This window comes from Phascolarctos cinereus, unplaced genomic scaffold (assembly GCF_003287225.1).
Source record: "Phascolarctos cinereus isolate Bilbo 61053 unplaced genomic scaffold, phaCin_HiC Scaffold_4;HRSCAF=312, whole genome shotgun sequence".
Taxonomy (NCBI): domain Eukaryota; kingdom Metazoa; phylum Chordata; class Mammalia; order Diprotodontia; family Phascolarctidae; genus Phascolarctos; species Phascolarctos cinereus.
Window position 1 is genome coordinate 402369316 of NW_027555847.1, and position 19411 is coordinate 402388726.

Genomic DNA, 19411 nt, shown 5'->3' on the forward strand with positions numbered 1-19411 from the left:
TTTTTTAAAATCTCTGTATATATCCATTATATCTCATAGATTTATAAGCCTCTTGATTTTAGAGATGATGCCTTAGACCTCTTTGGGTCCCTGGTATCTAGTATGCATTCTTCAACATAGTAGACACTTGGGCATTGTGTGCTGATAGGCTCCTGATGGCATTATTCCAAAAGGTTTGTATATATGCTATAATTGTGAGCTTTGTGTGTACTCTATAACCTTTTCTGCCAAATATTGCTATTGTTGCTCAACAACATCTAGCTTTCTCTAGATTCTGGAATTCTGCCTTCTTTTCCAAGGGACCTTAAAGCCCATATAGCTCAACAATTCATTTTATAGATGAAGAAAATGAGGTCCATTAAGGTTCTCTTTGACATTTAAAACTCATATCCTGGCCCCTTCGTACCCTTCTAGCCTTCTTAAACTTTGTTGTTGATCTTGTTGTTCAGTCGTTTCAGGTAGTGACTCTGGCAAAGATACTGGAGTGGTTTGCCATTTCCTTCTCTAGCTCATTTTATAGATGTCCTCCTCTCCATACACTCTCCACTCCAGCCATATTGGTCTGTTTGCTATTGTTTGCACATGACACCATCTCCCATCTTCATCCCTCTGCACTAGTTGTCTTTGTCTCAGAGTTTACCTGGTTTCCCTCCAGGCTCAGCTTAAATTCCACCTTCTACAGGAGGCCTTTCTGTATTTTCTCCAGCTGCTAGTGCATTCTCGTCTAAGATTATCTTCTGTCTACTCTGTCTAAGGCTTGAATAGAGCTAGTTATTTACATGTTGTGTTCTCCCTGGAATGCACACTCCCTGAGGTCAGGGATGGTTTTTGCCTTTCTTTGTATCCTTGTAAAGCTTAAGAAAACTTGTTGACTGACTTTCAAGTGATTTGCCTAAAGTCACAAAGGCAGTAATCAACAGAGAGGGAAGTTTTAGTAACATAGATAACCAAATCAAAAAGTCCTCAGTCCTTTGTATCACTGGGTGTATGATCAGATATTTAATCAGGTATTCTGTCTTTTGCTACATAATACCAGAAATCAGCTTTGAATTTAAGAAATGAAACACCACTCAATTTTACCCAGACTAAGATTTTGGAAACAGCACAATATTTTTCATAACACAGACCATCTAACAAGTATTTGCCTTGGGTAAAGCCTGGACTTAAGTCCATCTCTAACAGGAAAGAACAGTTGTCAAATTAGTTATTATTCTGCTTACATTTCACTTCCTAAAAGTAATTCCTTTTTATTTTAGCTAAGAAGTTGTACCTTTATTATAGGTCATCAGTGGCCACTAATAAATAAAAAACTATGCTTTGATTTAATAGGTATTTTTAAAGCTCACAAGTTTTTGATTTCTTCACAGAAGGCAAGGCTCAGCCAAATTTTAATATAGTAATGCCTTTAATAAAGAAATACAGTTTACACTATCAAAAAATTGGATTTTGGAATTGAAGTATAAGCAGATGAGATTATTTGCTCTCCTCACTGTGCATATTAGCCAGCATTTTAGTATTTTCCCAAGATTAAATTTTACAGAATCTGTTCCTGTTTTGAGTCAAAGCAATTACCATGCCAAAGACTAGAGAGCCTCTAAGCATATCTGCAAAACAGGTCTACCACAAGTCATTTGTTCCATTTAGTATTTATAGCCACATCTTTATTCCTTATCACCAAACAGAAAGCATTTACTCAAGTACCGTTTCAGGCACTTATTTCTATATATTGTGATCGAGTTATGCCTCTGTTGTCCCAACTATAATTGAAGAATATAATACTAACTTAAGTTATTGTATTTATGGTAAATTATGATTTAACCAATAGCACATAAATACTTAGAATATACAGAGCAATATTTGGTCCTGTAAGTTGTCCACTGATAAATAAGTATTTGTTGAATCAGTAAATAATTAGATAGGAGCTTTTTCCAGAGATAGTGTCTCTGCATCTGTTTCCTCATCTGTAAATAAAGTAAAAAAAAAACAAAAAAAAAGTCTGTAGAAGGGGGAATATATTAGATTATGCATAAGCTCTCTCTAAACTCTAATGATTCTAAGTCCCTTAATTCTTCCAAATAGTTGAATAACACAACCGTTTTTACTACATCCCTTGACTACACGAGCTTGAAAAGATAAATGTGATCTTGGGTTCTTTCTAATAAATTGGGTTGAACTTACACAAGTATAATGTATCTTTTGATTAGAGGAGATGAACAATATTTATGGATACCATTGCTAATGGAAAGGCCCTCTTTCCCCCAGGCCTTATCTCTCCTACCAGTCTCTAAGTTCCAAGAAGGAAAGAAACATGATTTGTTGCTCTCTGTATTTCTGTAGGCACTTACACATAGCAATCACTTGATGTTTTTTAGAATCAATGAATTGGTGAATGGATAAGATATATCTAACTCCTCATTCAAAATGAGGCTTCTAATCTATTGTTGCTGAATACAATAATTATTGACTTTCTGTTATTGTTTTAAAAAATAATCGATGAGTGGCAATTCATAAAGTTTTTGCTTTCACTTATCCCAATTACATTTTTTCCTGCCCCTCATGTTTTCTGTCATCCCTGTTTGACTATAACAGCACTTTACTAAATGGTTCCCCCAAAAAAAGTAAAAAGACCAAATGTAATTCTCAGAGAACATAAATTATGTTGAAAGATTGCAGATTTGACCAATGAAAAACTGATTGCTCTACCAATTCTTGATTATACTAAATTGTTGTGATAGAACAACAGTGTTCAGACTGCAAAATTATGAATTTTCCTCTTTATAGTAACCAGTTCAAAAACTGCAATTAATCCACACAGGGAACCACAAGGGTGTTCTTAGTTTTTGACTTGTACTTCCATGCCACCATTGGCCTTTCAGGAGCTCAAAGTGTTTAATTAATTCTCTTAACATTGCAGTTGACAGCATGTGCAGCAAAGTAGGCTTAGAATCAGCCTAGGTGTCAGAAGACTTGAGATTAAGGCCAGCTTTTATCATATACTGGCTAGGTGAAAAGTGGCTTAACCTCTCAATGTCCCAGGCAATTCTCTAAGATTATAAACTGCATAGAAAGAGTCAGTCTGCTTCAATGGAAAAAGTTTCTACCCAGAAGCTGCCTACAATGATGAAATCACAGGCCTGGTCAAAACCAAAACCCAAAATGTCTGGGAGAAAAAAAAAAGTCGGGATCCTTAATTTCTCTAGAAAAGACATTACTTATTGGAGAAATGGTGGTAAACTTTGGAACAATGGAGAAAAAATTGGCCACAAATAGGTTTCAGGGAGTAATGTAATTACTTTCACTTGGTAAAAGTGAATTTTTACTCCAATTACTTGGGGCTGGGGGGAGGTTGAAGAATGAAGAAAGGGTTTTATGCAGAAGGATTTCATGGTAGCTTTTCCTGCTTCATTAGAGCAAAATTCTGAAGCAGCTAATTCAGAGGAAATGGAATGATGATACTTTGGCCCAAACAGCTCCCTCTTTTGTGATTACTTCCTTTCTTTGACCCTCAGAGAGAAAGACCCTGGCACTGTAAAAAAAAAAATCTTCTTTTGCATAATATATCTTTTTCTCTGAATTGCTTCTTCTTTCTTGACAAAGCAAAAGCCCTATTCCAATTGAACTACCATTGTGTATTTTGGAGACGTTTAATTTTTTAAGAAAAAAAGAGTTTGACTTCTTATAGGAATTTAATCTTTGAGATTGGGGGTGGAGGGATTGAGGGAAAAGGCTGGTGTCTACAACCAGCTGTCTTTATTTTTTTTTTAAACCTGAAACTACTCTTTTAGTCAGCTACCTTGTCAGCAAATCTTTCATCATCTGTCATAGCATGTGAATTCAGCTGTGTTGGTAAATTTCAAAATGTCAGTAGAAGTTGTGTTCTAAATTGGGTTGGGCTATGGAGAAGGAGGAGGAAGAGGGGAACTGCACGGGTAATTCAGTTGCATAGACCCTTTATTGCTTTATATGACTAAAGGAAGAAAAAAAAATTCAATCAATGCATTTTTTTAAGATACCAAACATATAAGTTCTATTTTTTTTAGTGGAGCTGTTCTTTGGTATCCTCCTTCAAAAGCTGCTGTTTATTATTACTCTATCTTTTTTTTAGAATTAATTAAAAAAAAGAATTTGTTATAGGATAAACACTGAAAATTAGAGATTTATCACATAAACTAGCACTCAGAATTCCATGTTTCTACCCCAAAATGCATATGTTTGTCTCATCTATCAGCTCCATAGTAGCATATAATAATAGCTGACATAAAGTACTCAACCGCTCACAAAGGGCTAATAGCACTTCTAACAAATTTATTTACTTAAGCCCACTACAACCATGTAAAGTGAGTGGTACAAGTGTCTTCATTTTACACATTAGGACACTGATTCCAGGAGAGGAAATTGAGTAACTTGCCCATAAATACATACCTAGTAAGAGGGCCAGTTAGGACTATCTCCCACTCCTAAGTCTTCTGATTCCAAAACCAATGCTTTTTCCTCTAAACCAAGGGTTTTTAACCTCTTTTTGCATCATAGAAGGAGGAAGGAAACATGTATTTATTAAGTGCCTACTGTATTCTATTCCTAAGCACAACACTGTGCTAAGAACTTTACCAATATTATGTCATTTCATATTCATGGACCCATTTGGCAGTCTGGAGAAGCCTATGGACCCCTTCTGAGAATCACACATAAAATATAAAAGATTAAAAAGCAAACAGTTATCAAAATATGGTTTAAAAAAAGTTCACAGAGGCCAGATTAAAAACCTCTGCCTACCTCCTTCTGTAGCTTTCCATGCTTCCCCAATTTCCAAATTCCCTCAATCTTAACCCTTGGTAAGAAGTTGATCTGAACAAATATTTCCTACTGCCACCTGGATGCCTTTTTTTCTGGTTGTGCAAATCTGAGTATATGGAGCCATTTGGCTCATTTTCAGTCAACTGAAAATTCCACAGCTAAAATCTTAAACAACTGTGGGGAGGAGGAAGGAGGAAGGAGGCTTAGAATAGGCCTTTCATTTCCAGTCTCTCAAAGGATGTTAGCAAGCTCAATGTATAAGTTACATTCATACATAAGAAGAAGCAAGTCCTGAAACTTGCCAGTTCTTGAGTGAGGTTTGGCACTTAGCATTTCCTAGAGATTCCTGCCATTTGGAATCAGCAAGTAACTTTCATTGTTTCTTTTCTTTTTTTTTTTTCCTTTCTGGCTTATACTTCTTATCATTTCCCATTGTATCTCTATTTAGAGCATAATTTCAAACTCAAACTGAAACATAACTCAAGTACAAGTAATTATCTGGAGCTTCTGGGGAAAGCTGGCCCAAGCATACTCCCTAGACTGAGTATCTTGGAATTAAAAAGTATTATATTGGGATGTTAAGAAGATTTGATCTCCATAGTGGCCTAATTGATCAGTAATCATATGGCAGAATAAATATACTAAAAGTAGGGAGCAGAAGTTATCATAACCACACAAATACCAAAAGATATTCAAGAAGAGATAAAAGTTGTAGTTAATTAAACTCAGCTGATATTCCATTAATCCTATGTAGTGCTTTATCTTCTATTTTGCTCCTTGTCTACAGGACAGATGACCACAAAAGAAGGATGTTATCGAGACATGAGGTTTCAAGTCAATACATCATTTTGCAATCCAAGGACTCGACCAGTTACAGGGATTATACCTTGTAAAATGCCAGCCTGTCCTCCCAGGTAAGAAACAATTTTGACTTTTACATTCAAGTTACCATAGATGCCACTGGAAATCAAGTACTTCAGCTAGGGATAGTTTTATTTTTAAAAATGTAAAAGACAAAAGCAACATTATAAGATTTTGCAAGAGACCTATAGATGAAATTATAGTAAACCTTAAGTATTCTAAAGAGATAGCAATAACCACAAATAGGGAAATGGATGAAAACTATATTATAACCAGAGTGATATTTTTCCTTTGTAACTTCTCTACTTGCTATGCTTTATACCATTTTTTATTTTAGATATAATAACTAATGAGATGGGATAATATTGAAGTATCATAACATCATATGCATGTAGATGTATATATGTGTGTGTTTATGTTTATACATACATATATACACATACATATATATATCTATATTAGGAATTAATGTTACAAAGCATAGGCTGATGTGGAACTCTAGAGGGTTTTGTTTTGTTTTGTTTTGTTTTTGAGAATTATAGTTTTGTGGAGAGTGGGAAGAAACATAACAGGTGATTTAATCCATAGTCCAACTCAAAGTCCAATGAAGGAAGGCCCCCTTATGTCATGTCTGACAAATGATCATACTTCCTCTGCATTAATACTCCAGTAATATAAACTTCTCTGCATTACAAAGCAATGCATGACTTTAAATTATGAATATGCAAATAGTGTAAGTTTCCTATAATTCATTTACTGGTTGCAGAGCTGTCTTATGAAGGTCAATGATATCTATTCAAAAATTGTACTCTTTTCAGTTTTACTTTGGCACACAGATGAGCAAGAATTGAAGAATAAAGAGGTATTCCCATTAGTCAGCTAGTGTTTATTAAGTGTCTTCTAAGTGTTAGGCACTGTACTAAATTCTGAAGACACAAAGGAAGGTCAAAAACAAACAAACAAAAAATCAGTGTCTGCCTTCAAAGAGCTATGTAAAAACAAGGTAACTGGATAAACTGGAAGAGGTCATCAACTGAGGGTAGACACTAACATTAAGACACACTTCTTGTAGAAGGTAGGACTTTAGCTCAAACTTGAAGGAAACTAGAGAAACAAGGAGGTGGAGATGAAGAAGGAGTTTTAGTCATGGAAGGTGGGGGGAGGGATGCAGTCAATGAAAATGCTTAGAGTTGGGAGATGGCATGGCATATCCAAGAAACAGAAGGAGGCCAGTGTCACTGGGTTGCAGAATATGTGAGGGAGGAGAGGTCAGGCATAAGAAAATTAGAAAGTTGGGAATAACAGTAATGGTTATTATCATTCTTAATAATACCTATGTATGAGGTATGTAAAATACTTAAAAATGTTCTCTTATTTTATCCTCACAACAAGGAAGGGGCTAGGATATGAAGATTTTATAAGTCAGATGATTTCTTTATATTGGATTCTAGAAACAATAAGAAACCATTGGCATTGGCTAAATTGGGTGGGAGAGAGGTGGTCAGACTTGAGCTTTGAGAATATCAGTTTGATAACTAATTGGACTAGAATAGGGAGAAATGTGGCACAGACCAACCAGCAGATAATTAGAATAGTTTAGGCATGAGGTGATGAGGGCCTGGTTTAAAAGAAATGAAGAGATTTCTAAGGTCCCTTTTAGCTCTCTGTTTATGACCTTATGTAACTTTTCAAGTTCGTTTACTAATTCTCTCATTTGCTTAGCTGATTAAACTCTAGAGGGTATAATCTGCTCTTCGCATCCACTCCGTCATTTGCCACTCAACTGAGCCCTTATGCCATCTATCCTTTCTTTCTGTCACTTTACTGAAACTATTCACTCCAAGATCACCAATGATCTAACTGCTAAGACCATTGTTGTTGTTGTTGTTTTTCTCAGACCATGTTTTCCTTAAGCTTTCTTCAGTATTTGATTTTGGTGATCAAGTCTTCCTTTTTTAATATTCTTCCCTCTGTTTTCCTAATTCTGATTCTTCTACCTCTCTGACCACTATTTCTCTGAACTTTCATTGGTTTTTCTCCTGATGCCCATACATTTAGGTATATCCTAAGACCATCCTGACCCATCTTTTCTCTCTTATTCTGTCCCTGGCTACAGGAAGATAAATTAATTACATTGATTACATTGTGTCACTTGGGACATGTAGGGGAAGATGGCTAGCAGGCATTGAAAATGCAAAACCTGAGTTTAGGGGAGAGATTAGAGGTAGAAATGCAAACTTGGGAGTCATCTGTATAGAATTATGCATATTAACAAGTGAAGTGAGCCTGGCCAAAAACCAAAAAACCAAAAAATCAACAACTTTGAGAACAGTATTGCTTTGCAGTCATCAAAAGGACAATCTTTAAAAAACAGGTGGTTTACTTTGCACTTTTAATGGTCAATTTTCCTTTAATATTGTTGCCTATATGTATGATAAAGTTGAGCAGAAAATTTGCAGCTTTCATTATAGTCCCATCCAAATATTGCTTGTAATGCATTGTAATTGCAGTGTAATGTCATTGGAACAACTTGAACTATGGGATTCACATAAATCCTACGTAAACTGCATCTTCACTGCCCATAACATTAAGTGATAGTCCCTCCACTCTTGTCAGTTCTCCCCCATTACCTAACCAGCTTGTAAGTTTCCTTCCTCCCCATCCCCCTGCCTATTAAAAATTTTTAGATTAATGCTGGCCCCAAACCCTGTGCACAAGTTTTATGGTAAATGATTCCTATCATCAAGTACACTCATTGAGTAGCAGGAAATTCTAAAGACATGGACCATTAAAGTAACAAGTTGGTTCTTTTGGTTAAAGAATACTCTTACATATTGTATCACATGTGAGCCTCATATCAAGTATGTGGATAGTTAAAGCAGGTATTATCACTATTTTGCAGGCTAGGATATAATCTCAGAAATGTTGTGATTTCTATACAATCATATAGGTGCTGGACCAGAAACCCAGTTTATCTGATTCCCAATTCAGTAGTTTTTTTGCTACACTGTATTAACTAGAAGAGTCTGGTTCACAGAAACTGTCCCAATTCTCCCTTTTCAGCATAAGTTGTGTCTGCAGGGTACTGTGAAAACTGCAGATTTCTTGTGTGCTAACATACTCCCCCCAATGGATATCTGAAGAACCTCTGCCCCTGTTTCCTCAGAATACAGGTGAGGTCCAAGCCTGACTTCATCTGCTAAGGTAAAAAGAACAGAAATAGCAGATCATAAGATCTAGCTCAGAATAAAAGGATTAAGAATTATTAAATGAATGCTGGTTCCAAATGTAACCAATAGACATTGTTTAACAAGACAAACTAAGTCCCTTAGAGAACAAAGATAAGACCATTTGGCAGGTTTTGTTGGATAAATGTCAGAGGCACTTTCCATGATAGCTACCAAATGTATACATACCACTAATACTCCCAGCCCTAAAATGTGATCATGAGCATCATTCCTACTAGAGGCGCCTTCCAAGCTGTCTCTGATCCCTTATCTTTTTTTTTTCCTTTTCCCACAAAGCAGAGACAACCTGAAGTCACTTTATACAGTGTTAGCTTCTATTCTCTTCTGTCTAAGGCCCTACAACAAGAGGAAAGACCTGAACAGTTTATATTAAGTTGCTTATTTGGTTTTTGGGGAGGAGGAGAGGGAGATAATTGTTGCTGTTTATTATTTTGCTGTTCAAATGGTGTCCTGAAGGAATCAATGTAAATGGTTTTCTCCTAGCCTCTTTCTAATCAGGTTATTTTTACTTTTAACTTCATTTAACTGCTCGTTTCTTCATCCCGGGTTTAGTTCAATTTAATAGGACAAATATTTGTGTTTGTACCCAATGTGAATGTCCAAATTCCATCTAATTATATCCTGGCTCTGTGAGCTACTAAGACTTGCTGACATTTGGGAATATTCAAGATTTGTACAAGGAATTCCAGTGCATAAATTTTCACTACCATTCAGGGTGGAAGGCCTGTAGCTTGTGTGCCATAACTTTGAGCAGTGATTTTCGTGGGGTTCATAAGTTTTCCCAATGTGCATAGTGAAGCACATATTGCTAATTTATGCCCCTATTACAACACTTTTATGCACCTGAAAGCATGTAGGCAACCCTATGAGGTTTTTATGTACCCAAGAGAACCTGGCTCAATAGCCATTTTTAACATAGCTGGTCATGAAGACTGTGCAAATAGCTTTATAACAAAAAGAGAATTGCAATTGGACAAATTGTCACAGGATCATTCTGCCAGCTGGCTTAAGCGATCTACAAATGCAGGTAGCTTGGGATAATTTAGGAATATCACATCATGGTCTGCTGAGACAGGATATGAGACTGCATGATTATCTGGTAAAATGATCATCCTGTCAAAGGAAAGTGAAGAAGAAAGAAGTCAGGTCTTTGCCTCATTCCTGGGAACTGATTATGCTACTATCTTTACTCATCTTTCCCTCTATCAACCATGTGTTTAACTTTTTTTTCCTCCAAATTAACATGAGAAAATACATGTAACTTTTAAAAATTCCTTCAGCACATAATTGAATTATAAATAAGAATGATTATAGTTTTATTCTATTTCTAACATAATTTATTCCACTTGTAATTATTCTACCTATAATTTATTCCATTTATGATAATGACAAAATTGTTATATTTTTTTAGCCTTCTGCTGAACCAGAAACATATTTTGGTTCCCGATATCTTTTATTTAGCTATGCTTCATATGTAAATATCACTTATTGAGGTAATGAGCCAGAATCTATCTGAATTAATAAATAGTCTTAGATAAATGTAATATTTTGGCTTTCAAGTACATATACCCCTGAGAAATAGTGACTTAGATAGTGTTGTTAAACAGTGTTAGTATATACCATTAATAGATAAAAAAATCATTGGGGTTTTCTTACTGATATTACAAATATAGAGATTAGAAAATTTAAGAGAAAACTATTCTAAGTAGGTTAAACTTTTTTTTTTAATATATCGATTCATTTGGCAAATGCTTTTTCATGAAGCTAATGTAAATGTAAATTTTACTCTAGAAGGTTAAATAGAGATAGGATAGGGACTAGCCTTGTGATGACATTTGTATAGTATACTATCTGGTGAAGAGTTCTACTTCCAATGCAGGTTGGTACATCCTCTGCAATTTAAGACTTAGAAAACTGCCTAGAGCACCAAGAGGATAAGTGACTTGCCCAGGGTCACATAGCTACTATGTGCAGAGGTGACACTCAGAACCAGGTCTTTCTGGCTTTGAGGCTGACTGTCTAACCTCTATACCACTCTACTCTCTTAGACTATGAGAACTGTGACAAATTCTAAGTTAATAGGGTTAAAATTGATGAGGGATTAACTGCAGTATCAATATTAATTGCTAATTAGCAAAGGATAAAATGCCTGCATAGTCTCATCTAATTGTACCAAACTAAGGAGGATTTCGGGAAGCAATAGCATTAGATGGCCTAGGACAGGAGTTCATAAACATTTTTGTCTCATAGACTCCTTCTTTCATCAGGTGAAACCTATAGAATCCTGATCATGTTTTTAAATGGATAAAATAAAATACATAAGATTACAAAGAAAACCAATTATACTGATATATAGTTATCAAAATATTTTTAAACAGTTTTACAGACCCTAGCTTAAGAACCCCTGGCGTAGGGGAAGATAGAGTTAAGAAAAGTAACTCAGAATCATGAAAAGTGTTATTTCCCTACCCCCTCCCCAAAAAAAAGTTGTAGAAAGAACTATGCCATTCAGTTCTCTTTTTTAAAGATTTTTTTAAATAAAAGCATTGTTCTTCTATTTCTCATGTTTAAAGCCATGTTTCCTCACTAATAAATTTTTCCCATGAGTCCTATAATAGAAAGAAACCTAAGACCCTAGCAACCCCAGTAGAGGAGGGCAAAGCTCTCCTCTGCCCTGGGGTTTTCATATATATATATACATTACCAAAACTGTCCAAGTCTTTCCTTTTGTTAGGGAACCACAGATAGGAGAGAAGAAGATACTGATTAGGTCATTTCTTCTCTTTCCTGTCTGTTCAGTATTATTCTTTAGGGCATACTTCTTCTGTCTTGCCTAGTCCAGTTTTAAATATATCAATTCATTGCTTTCCACATGAGGCCATTTGAAATTTTATTAGGTTTCAAAAGCAGAGTGATTTTCCTGATGTTGAGTCAAATTTTCCTTATCATTGTTTTATCACCAACTATCATCTGACCTCTTGAATTAATTCAATTCACAATTTATCCCAGAGCTTTTTATACTCACATTAACATATGAATGCTAAAAATTCCATACTTGATCAAAACAATTAACCTCCACATGGATGCTTACAAGCATTTCAAGTCTTTTCACAGCCTGTCTCCAACATCCTTGCTAGGTGTATTGCTCACAACTCTCCTTTTGTGCACTATGTGTTATGTCCAAGTAGACTTACCACTGTTTTCCATACATGACACTCCATCATTGTGCCTTTACATTGGTGGCACCCTATGCTTGAAATGCACTTTGTTCTCCCCTCTATATCTTAAGACTCCCTAGCTTCTTTCAGATCTCCACATGAGTACCACCTGCTAAATGAGGCCTTTCTCAATCAACCCTAGCTGCTGGTGACTCTCCCCAACCCCTCCCCCAAAATTACCTTGTAAATATTCTTCATTTATTTATATGTTCCACATAGGACTCTCCTCAAGGGATTAACATTCTTTAACACACTTAACTATCTTTTTCTGTATAATGAATCTAAATGTATCTAAAATCTATTTTCAGCATGTACAGCATTAACAAGTCTCAAAACATATGACCTACTATATTAAGTAGTCTATATTTTTACTTATATTAAAACTGAGTCCTTCAAAGGGTGCTTCCTATCTTTGATATTCTGGAATATGTTTGGTAAAGCCTTGCCTTTTTTGCTTAATCTTTATATGGAAACTTTTCCATTATCTCAGCCATTTTAGTTGCTTCTCTCAAGACAGTTTCTAGTTCTAGTAACCTTGGGCATTATCATTTAATCTGTTTCTTCTTCTGAAAAAAAGAGAGAGAAGATATTTGTATCTATTTTGTTTTTTCTTTGTATGTGTGCATGTATGTGCGTAGATGAGTGTGTAGAAAGAACTTTGTAACTATCAACTAATTTTAAAATATGGTCTATTATTATCTCTAGCTTACAAAAGAAGAAACTGAGGGTCAAAGTGATATGACTAGGAGGTAACAGAGCCCAGGTCTTTGTATTTCTCTACTTCTTTCTGTTGTTCCTTCTGATTTACAGGCTCCTTCGAAGTGATGCCAAAGGTTTTATCAGCCATTTAAATTGTAAATGTATTGAGTAAATATCTCCAGGGAATATTTGGTTCAATAAATTAATTCAAAAAAGTTTATTGACAGGCTACTTTGAGTAAGATGCCAAGATTTCTTTCCTGAATCCTAAAAGCTAAATCAAATTTCGTCACTTTATAAATTTAGTTTCATTCATTGTTGTACTATACTATCTAACATTTGAAGATCATTAGCCACTGTTTTTGCTCTTAGACATTTGTAAAACGTTTCTGGAGTTTGTCCCAATTAGCTCAGCAGTTTTTCATCATAATGTTATCTATATATTTAAAGATGTCATTCTGTGTTTCCACTTCCATATCATTTATGACAGCAATGAATAAAATTGGTCCCAGAATCGATTCCCAAGGGATTTCTTTTGACACTTTTCCACCAATAGAAGGACTTGTATCCTGACCATCTCTTTCTTAATAGTTCTGTATTCATGATGGTATGTTCCCACAAGTCCCATAGAATCATTTGGGGAGAGGGAGAGGAAGAAGGAAGGAAGTAGGTCTTTGATTATTGTTAATGTTTTACTCTTTTAGTTAATATTTACTCTTTTAATTGTTAAAATTTTAATCTTTCAAAGGATTTTTGAAAGTCTAAATAAATCATTTCCACCAACTCTCCTTTGTCCAAATACTCATTAACTTCCCCAAAGTACGATTTTAAGGGGTTGTCAGGTTTTTCCCTCATGTATTTTTAGTGAAGCTACATGCATTTATTTTCTTATTAAATCATTCTTGTCAGCCTTACAATCATTTTATTATTTTTTTTAAGTATACTCCACTGTCTCATTAAATGGGACTGTCTAACATTGGTATATCTAAACCAAACGACTTGATTAGTTTACTACTTTTCACTACATCCTGTTCATTTATCTAAGTAAAGAATCAAATTCCCAAGAATACAGCATTCTGAAAGAAACCATCATGAGCTGAGGAAGAGAGGTTAGGATATGAACAGTTGGAATAGCAGAGTCAAGCTATAATGGAGATAAATTCTAGCATCACATTTGAAGAATAATCTGAAAATTATTGGATATGAGTATCCTCCATACATAATAATGAGTTACATCTGTAAAGTTCATTAGGTGTTAAGGAAATTTACATAATTTCTCTTATTTTATCATCACAAATGTCTGAATGGTACAAAAGAAGGTAATCCTTCCACTCCATCCTCCACACAGCTCTCAGAGTGATTTTTCTGAAACATCAGTCACTCCCTTATTCAATAAATTCCAGTTGTTTCAAAATTAAATATAAACTTCTTTGATATTTAGAATTCTTTACAATCTCACTTTAACTTTCTTTCTAGCCTTATTATCCTTTGTTTCCTTTCATGCACAACTATAATCCAGTCAAATTTTCCTTACTAATACTCATTTGGCATGTTATCTCTCATCTCTGTGACTTTACAATGAATACCCCTCGTGCCTAGAATACGTTCCTTCTTCAACTCCATCTCTTAGAATACTTAATTTATTTCAAGGCACAGCTCAAGCACTGTCTTCTACTTGAAACCTTTGTTGATTTTCCCAGATGCTAGTTCCTTCCTCCCAAAATTATCTTGTTATCAAAAGAGATATAAATCAGGGCAGCTAGGTGATGCAGTGGCCCTGGAGTCAGGAGGACCTGAGTTCAAATCTCTCCTCAGACACTTGACACTTACTAGCTGTGAGGCCCTGGGCAAGTCACTTAACCCCATTGCCTACCCCTCCCCTAAGAAAAGAGATATAAAAGTATAGATGATAGTTATAGAGATAAATGCATTTGTCTTCACTAATTAGGTAGTACTCTTCTTGAAGGTAGAAGTTATTTCACCTTTGTCACTGTGTCTCTAGCACCTAGAACAGTGCCTGGCATGTAGAAGGTATTTAATAAATGCTTGCAGGTTGGCTGATTAAGATGAGGAAACTGAGGTTCATCAGTTAAATGCCTTGCTCAAATTTGCATAGCTTAAGATAGAAGACCTAAGACTCACATCCAGATTTTCTGACTTCAAGTCCAAATTTCTCTTTACTATTATCTATAGCTGAGAGAACACCTCAAAATGCATAGCTTCATGTGTTCAGACCACTGAACTAAAACTTGAGAGACATAAAGTTAGACAACGATAGAAACAATGAATTCATGAACATAGCTTCCTAATCTACTATCCTTGACATCTTTTGAATATATTGAATCGCTGGACATAGAACAGGAGAATAAGGAAAAGAGGGAAAGCATTTTGATGTGAAAAGACACAGGCTGAAATTCATCATTATTAGTCAATACAATCGATGAAACAAGTCAATTTTACATAATAAAACCCAGGAATTAAATATGTCAATCTTTACCAATTGCCTTTTGATTTAGCTATTTCATCAGGGAAATCAAATTTCCTGAAAACAATTTTCCAATTGTTTCCTTTTTTCTATGAATTCTATGATTCTATGATTTTCTATGATTAACCATGGCCTTATCCAGGCTGCTGACAAAGCTTTTCAGTTGCCTATTCATTGGGCAGAAAACCAAAAGTTTCATTAGGAAACAATGAAAATGTGACTATTTTATTAAAATAACTCTCCCTTGGAGGCTCCTATGGCTAATCTCCAAAACTGTCAGTGGTCTGTCAACCTATTCTGAGTAACTTCATTACCTCGCTGGGGCTCGGTGGGATGCATATGAATAGATCACCCTGTAGAAGAGTTGGTACACTTGCTAATTTTCAAAGGGCTTGATTCAGAACTGTACAATTTGGTGTTTCATATTCATGTCTTAGATCTCCAAGGCATTGTGGTGGCCAGAGCCATGGGACCTTTAAAATACCTAAGGCCCTAGCATTTTCCTTTTAAAATTTAAATGAAAAACAAAAACTTCTATAGTGCCTTTCAGAAACCCCCAAGCTCTCTCTGTCAGCAACCAAAGGCATGCATGTAGTGTGGAAGGCTCACAATGTTGGATTACTGTCAAAATGTAGGGTCATTAGACTAATGAAATCCCCTGAAGTCATAAATCTCTGCAGGGTGCAGAATATTTTGAGTTCAGGAGTTCTGTTGTGAGATGAAGATGATTCTAAAATGCCTGAAAGTCTTTTGCCAGCAGGAGCATCATGGCTAAATAATGAGGCGTCAGCAATTCCGACTTACTCCTATGGGATGGAGATGAGCCAGAAATCTTTGATTTCCTCTGCTCCTCCCCCCCATCAAGGCGTACCTTCACACTGAGGTTGAGGCAGACACACTGTGCAGTTATCCCACTGGCACACCAGAGCTCCAACCTGGGTTTCAGCACGAATCAGGCATTTTTATCACTTGCTTTTGAACCAAGAGCCATAAATCACAATAATATTTCTTTCCTTTGTGTTGCTCAACTCAGCTAAGTGGAGTAACTCTGCTATGATTTGGCGAGAATAACTATCCATTTTGCTACATTTTTATATTATAAACACGGGTAACATACCTGTCCGAATGATGTATATAAGCACTACAGAGAGGAAATGTGTTCCAAATGTTAAACTATGATTTTTTTTTCTTCTTCTTTTTAAAATATTCTACTAGATCAGAATAGGAGATACGGACAAGTGTTAGTATGAATGAACACTTTCTTTCGACTTAGGCATGCAGTTCGAAAGTAGCCACACTTCTCTCATGGCCTGTGCCTAAGATTTTGGTCATCAGAGTGTGTAGGCCTAGCCCTATGTGTTAAGTTATAAGTGCATTAGGCACAATAATGATAATACATTTGAATAGTGCTTATAATTTAGAAAGCTCTTTCACATCCCCTACTTCCTTTGGTGCTTACAACAATCTTGAGCTACTAAGGGGAGATTCTAATCATAACTAGCATTTTCTGTGTCTGGGACAAAGCTTAATAAAATAAAACTGGGCTAAGCAGCACAAGATCGCCCTCAGATTCACTGAGGGGAAAGAGATAGAAGACTCAGGACACTAGCTACTGTTGGTAGAGACTCCAGGGCACAGTGAGGATACTCGGCTACAGAGGCTGTGAGAGGGGAGATCACCTGAGAAGCAGCAGCCTGTGGGAACAGGAACTAGGAAGAAGCATGAACCAATTTTGTAGCTTCCTATTTTAATTAGTGGTTCTTGTTGCTTAGGTGCTAAGCTCAGATGTTTCTGCACTGCTATTGTCACCCTACAAACTCTGGTACTTTGAACAAAACCCCCTTGCCCTGCCTTAGTTACACTCTGAAGCTGATGTAGAATCATTCTCAGAGTGGAGAGGAGGAAATAGCACACCATTCTAGCATCTTTGTGGAAAAACAGTCCAAATGGAGTCATGAAGAGTCAGACACAACTGAAACAACTGAACAACAAAGAGATCATATGATACGTCTGCCCAATGCAGAATCCTCTCTACAATATCCTTGACAAGTGGTCGTCTAAGCTACACTTATAAATCTCTTCTGGAAGGGATCTCACCTCAAGAACAGGCCATATCATCTACACTCAGCTTTAATTGTTGCAAAATCCTTCTTTATGTTGATCTGAAATCCATATTCCTATAACTTGTGATCCTCGTGATGCTCATTAGAACTATGAGAAAGTTTAATCATTCTTCCACGAGAGCTCTTCAAATATTTAAAGATATCTAATATGTCCATCATGTATCTTCTCTAGTTCTAATCACTGGTGCATTCAATATTTTCACATATTGGCCAAACTGAACCCATCTCCCCAGGAAATGTTTCCCTCTTAAAAATTAGTGACTAAAACCTAATTGTATTGTCCCATTATTGTCTGTCCAGTTCAGATAATAGTGAGAGTATTACCTCCTATGTCTTAAGAATTATGTTTTTCTTGTTGTGGGGTGAGCTCATATGTTTAGAGATGGAAGAGACATTAGAAATCACGTGGTATCATAGGACAATAGTCTTGGGGGTTCTAAGTGGTACAACATATGGGGTGCTGGACCTGCAGTCAGGGAGACCTGCGTTCATATCTGACCTCAGATACTTAATAGCTGTGTGGCGCTACACAAGTCACTTAACCTCTTCCTGCTTTAGTTTCCTCATTAGTAAAAATGGGGATCATAGAAGCACCTACCTCTCAGGGTGGCTGTAAGATTCAATGAGATAATATTTGTAAAGCACTTTGCAAACCTTAAAGTTCTACATAAATGCTTGTTCTCTCGTATTATTAGAACTGTGAAGGAACTTCAGAAATCATTAAATACAAAATGTTTTCTGTCCTAACTCCCTCATCTCATACTGTGCTGTTGATTTTTTTTTAAAACCAAAATGCAAGGCATTTCACCTTGTTTTATTCCAAAGCATTAAGATGTTTTTGCATAGTGATTCTGACATGAAAGAAATAGATTTTAAATTCCTATTACAGGTCAGGTATTGTTACCAAATAAATTAGCTCCCTCTTTTCCCCCCTCCCAGTTTTTTGACATCCACAAACATAATAATGTTTCTGAGCTTTTTTTTTGAAGGCATAGATACTGAATAGAGCAAAGCTGGTACAGAACCATTGGGAACACAATTAAATGCTTACTAAGTTCACGTCATTCTATTAATCCACATCCTTTGAGTCCATTTGTTCAATCGGTTACAAATGCACCTGCCTATATTTTCACGCAGCCCATATCTCTGTATTTTCTCCCTATCGCTTTTGTCAAAGCAATGTCATGAGAGGTGGCTAATAATTACAGGAGAGAGGCAGTGTGATCTAGTGGCAAGAGCACTAGATTTGGATTCAGAAGACCACCTGCAGGCCAGTCTCATGTCTAATGGTTGCCACTTGTGTGACCGTGGCATATGATTTCACTTCTCCTGGCCTCTCTTTCCTCATTTGTAAAATAAGGGGATTGGACTGGATGATGCCTAAGACCCATTCTAGCCCTAGATGCTATGAAAAGAAGGAAACAAACATTTACTAAACACCTACTAAGTGCCAGGTACTGTGCTGAGTACTTTACCAGTATTGCCTCATTTGATCCTTACAACAACCCTGGGAAGTAAGTGCTATTATTATCCCCATTTTACAGTTGAGGAAGCTGAGGCAGATAGCATTTAAGTGAATTGCACAGCATCACCTAGCTAGTAAGTATCTGAGATTGGATTTGAGTTCAGGTCTTCCTGACTCCATGTCAAGCATTCTATCCACTGTGATTCCTTATGGCCAGTGTTATTTCATGTATACCCCTTATAGCAACAGAGAAGGAAAAAGTAAAATTAAGTGTGTCTAACATGTCCTTTTCAGGTAAGGAAAAAGGACAATAGGATACCTAGTATTTTTATATAGCAGCATAAAGAGGATTCCTTTATATTATACTAAACTCAATTAGAATACTTGAGGAGTGGGGTGTTTTAATAAGCTGGGTTTTCAGACTGAGATTAGCCAGCAATTATTCAGTTCAACTTTGTTGTTTAAAACCTTTGCAAAGGTTATTAGTAAATGTTCTTCCCTTGGCAGCTCTTCTTTTAG

At 36.0% G+C, this 19411-nt stretch overlaps 1 protein-coding gene across 1 annotated transcript in view; it reads left to right on the forward strand.

The window, feature by feature from the left end:
* The window catches only part of ADAMTS16 (ADAM metallopeptidase with thrombospondin type 1 motif 16), a 246212-nt gene that overhangs the window by 167791 nt on the left and 59010 nt on the right, over nt 1–19411 (forward strand). The window contains exon 18 of the mRNA XM_021004427.2: nt 5582–5708. Coding sequence (XP_020860086.1) covers nt 5582–5708 — 127 coding nt within the window. The remainder of the gene's footprint in view (nt 1–5581; nt 5709–19411) is intronic.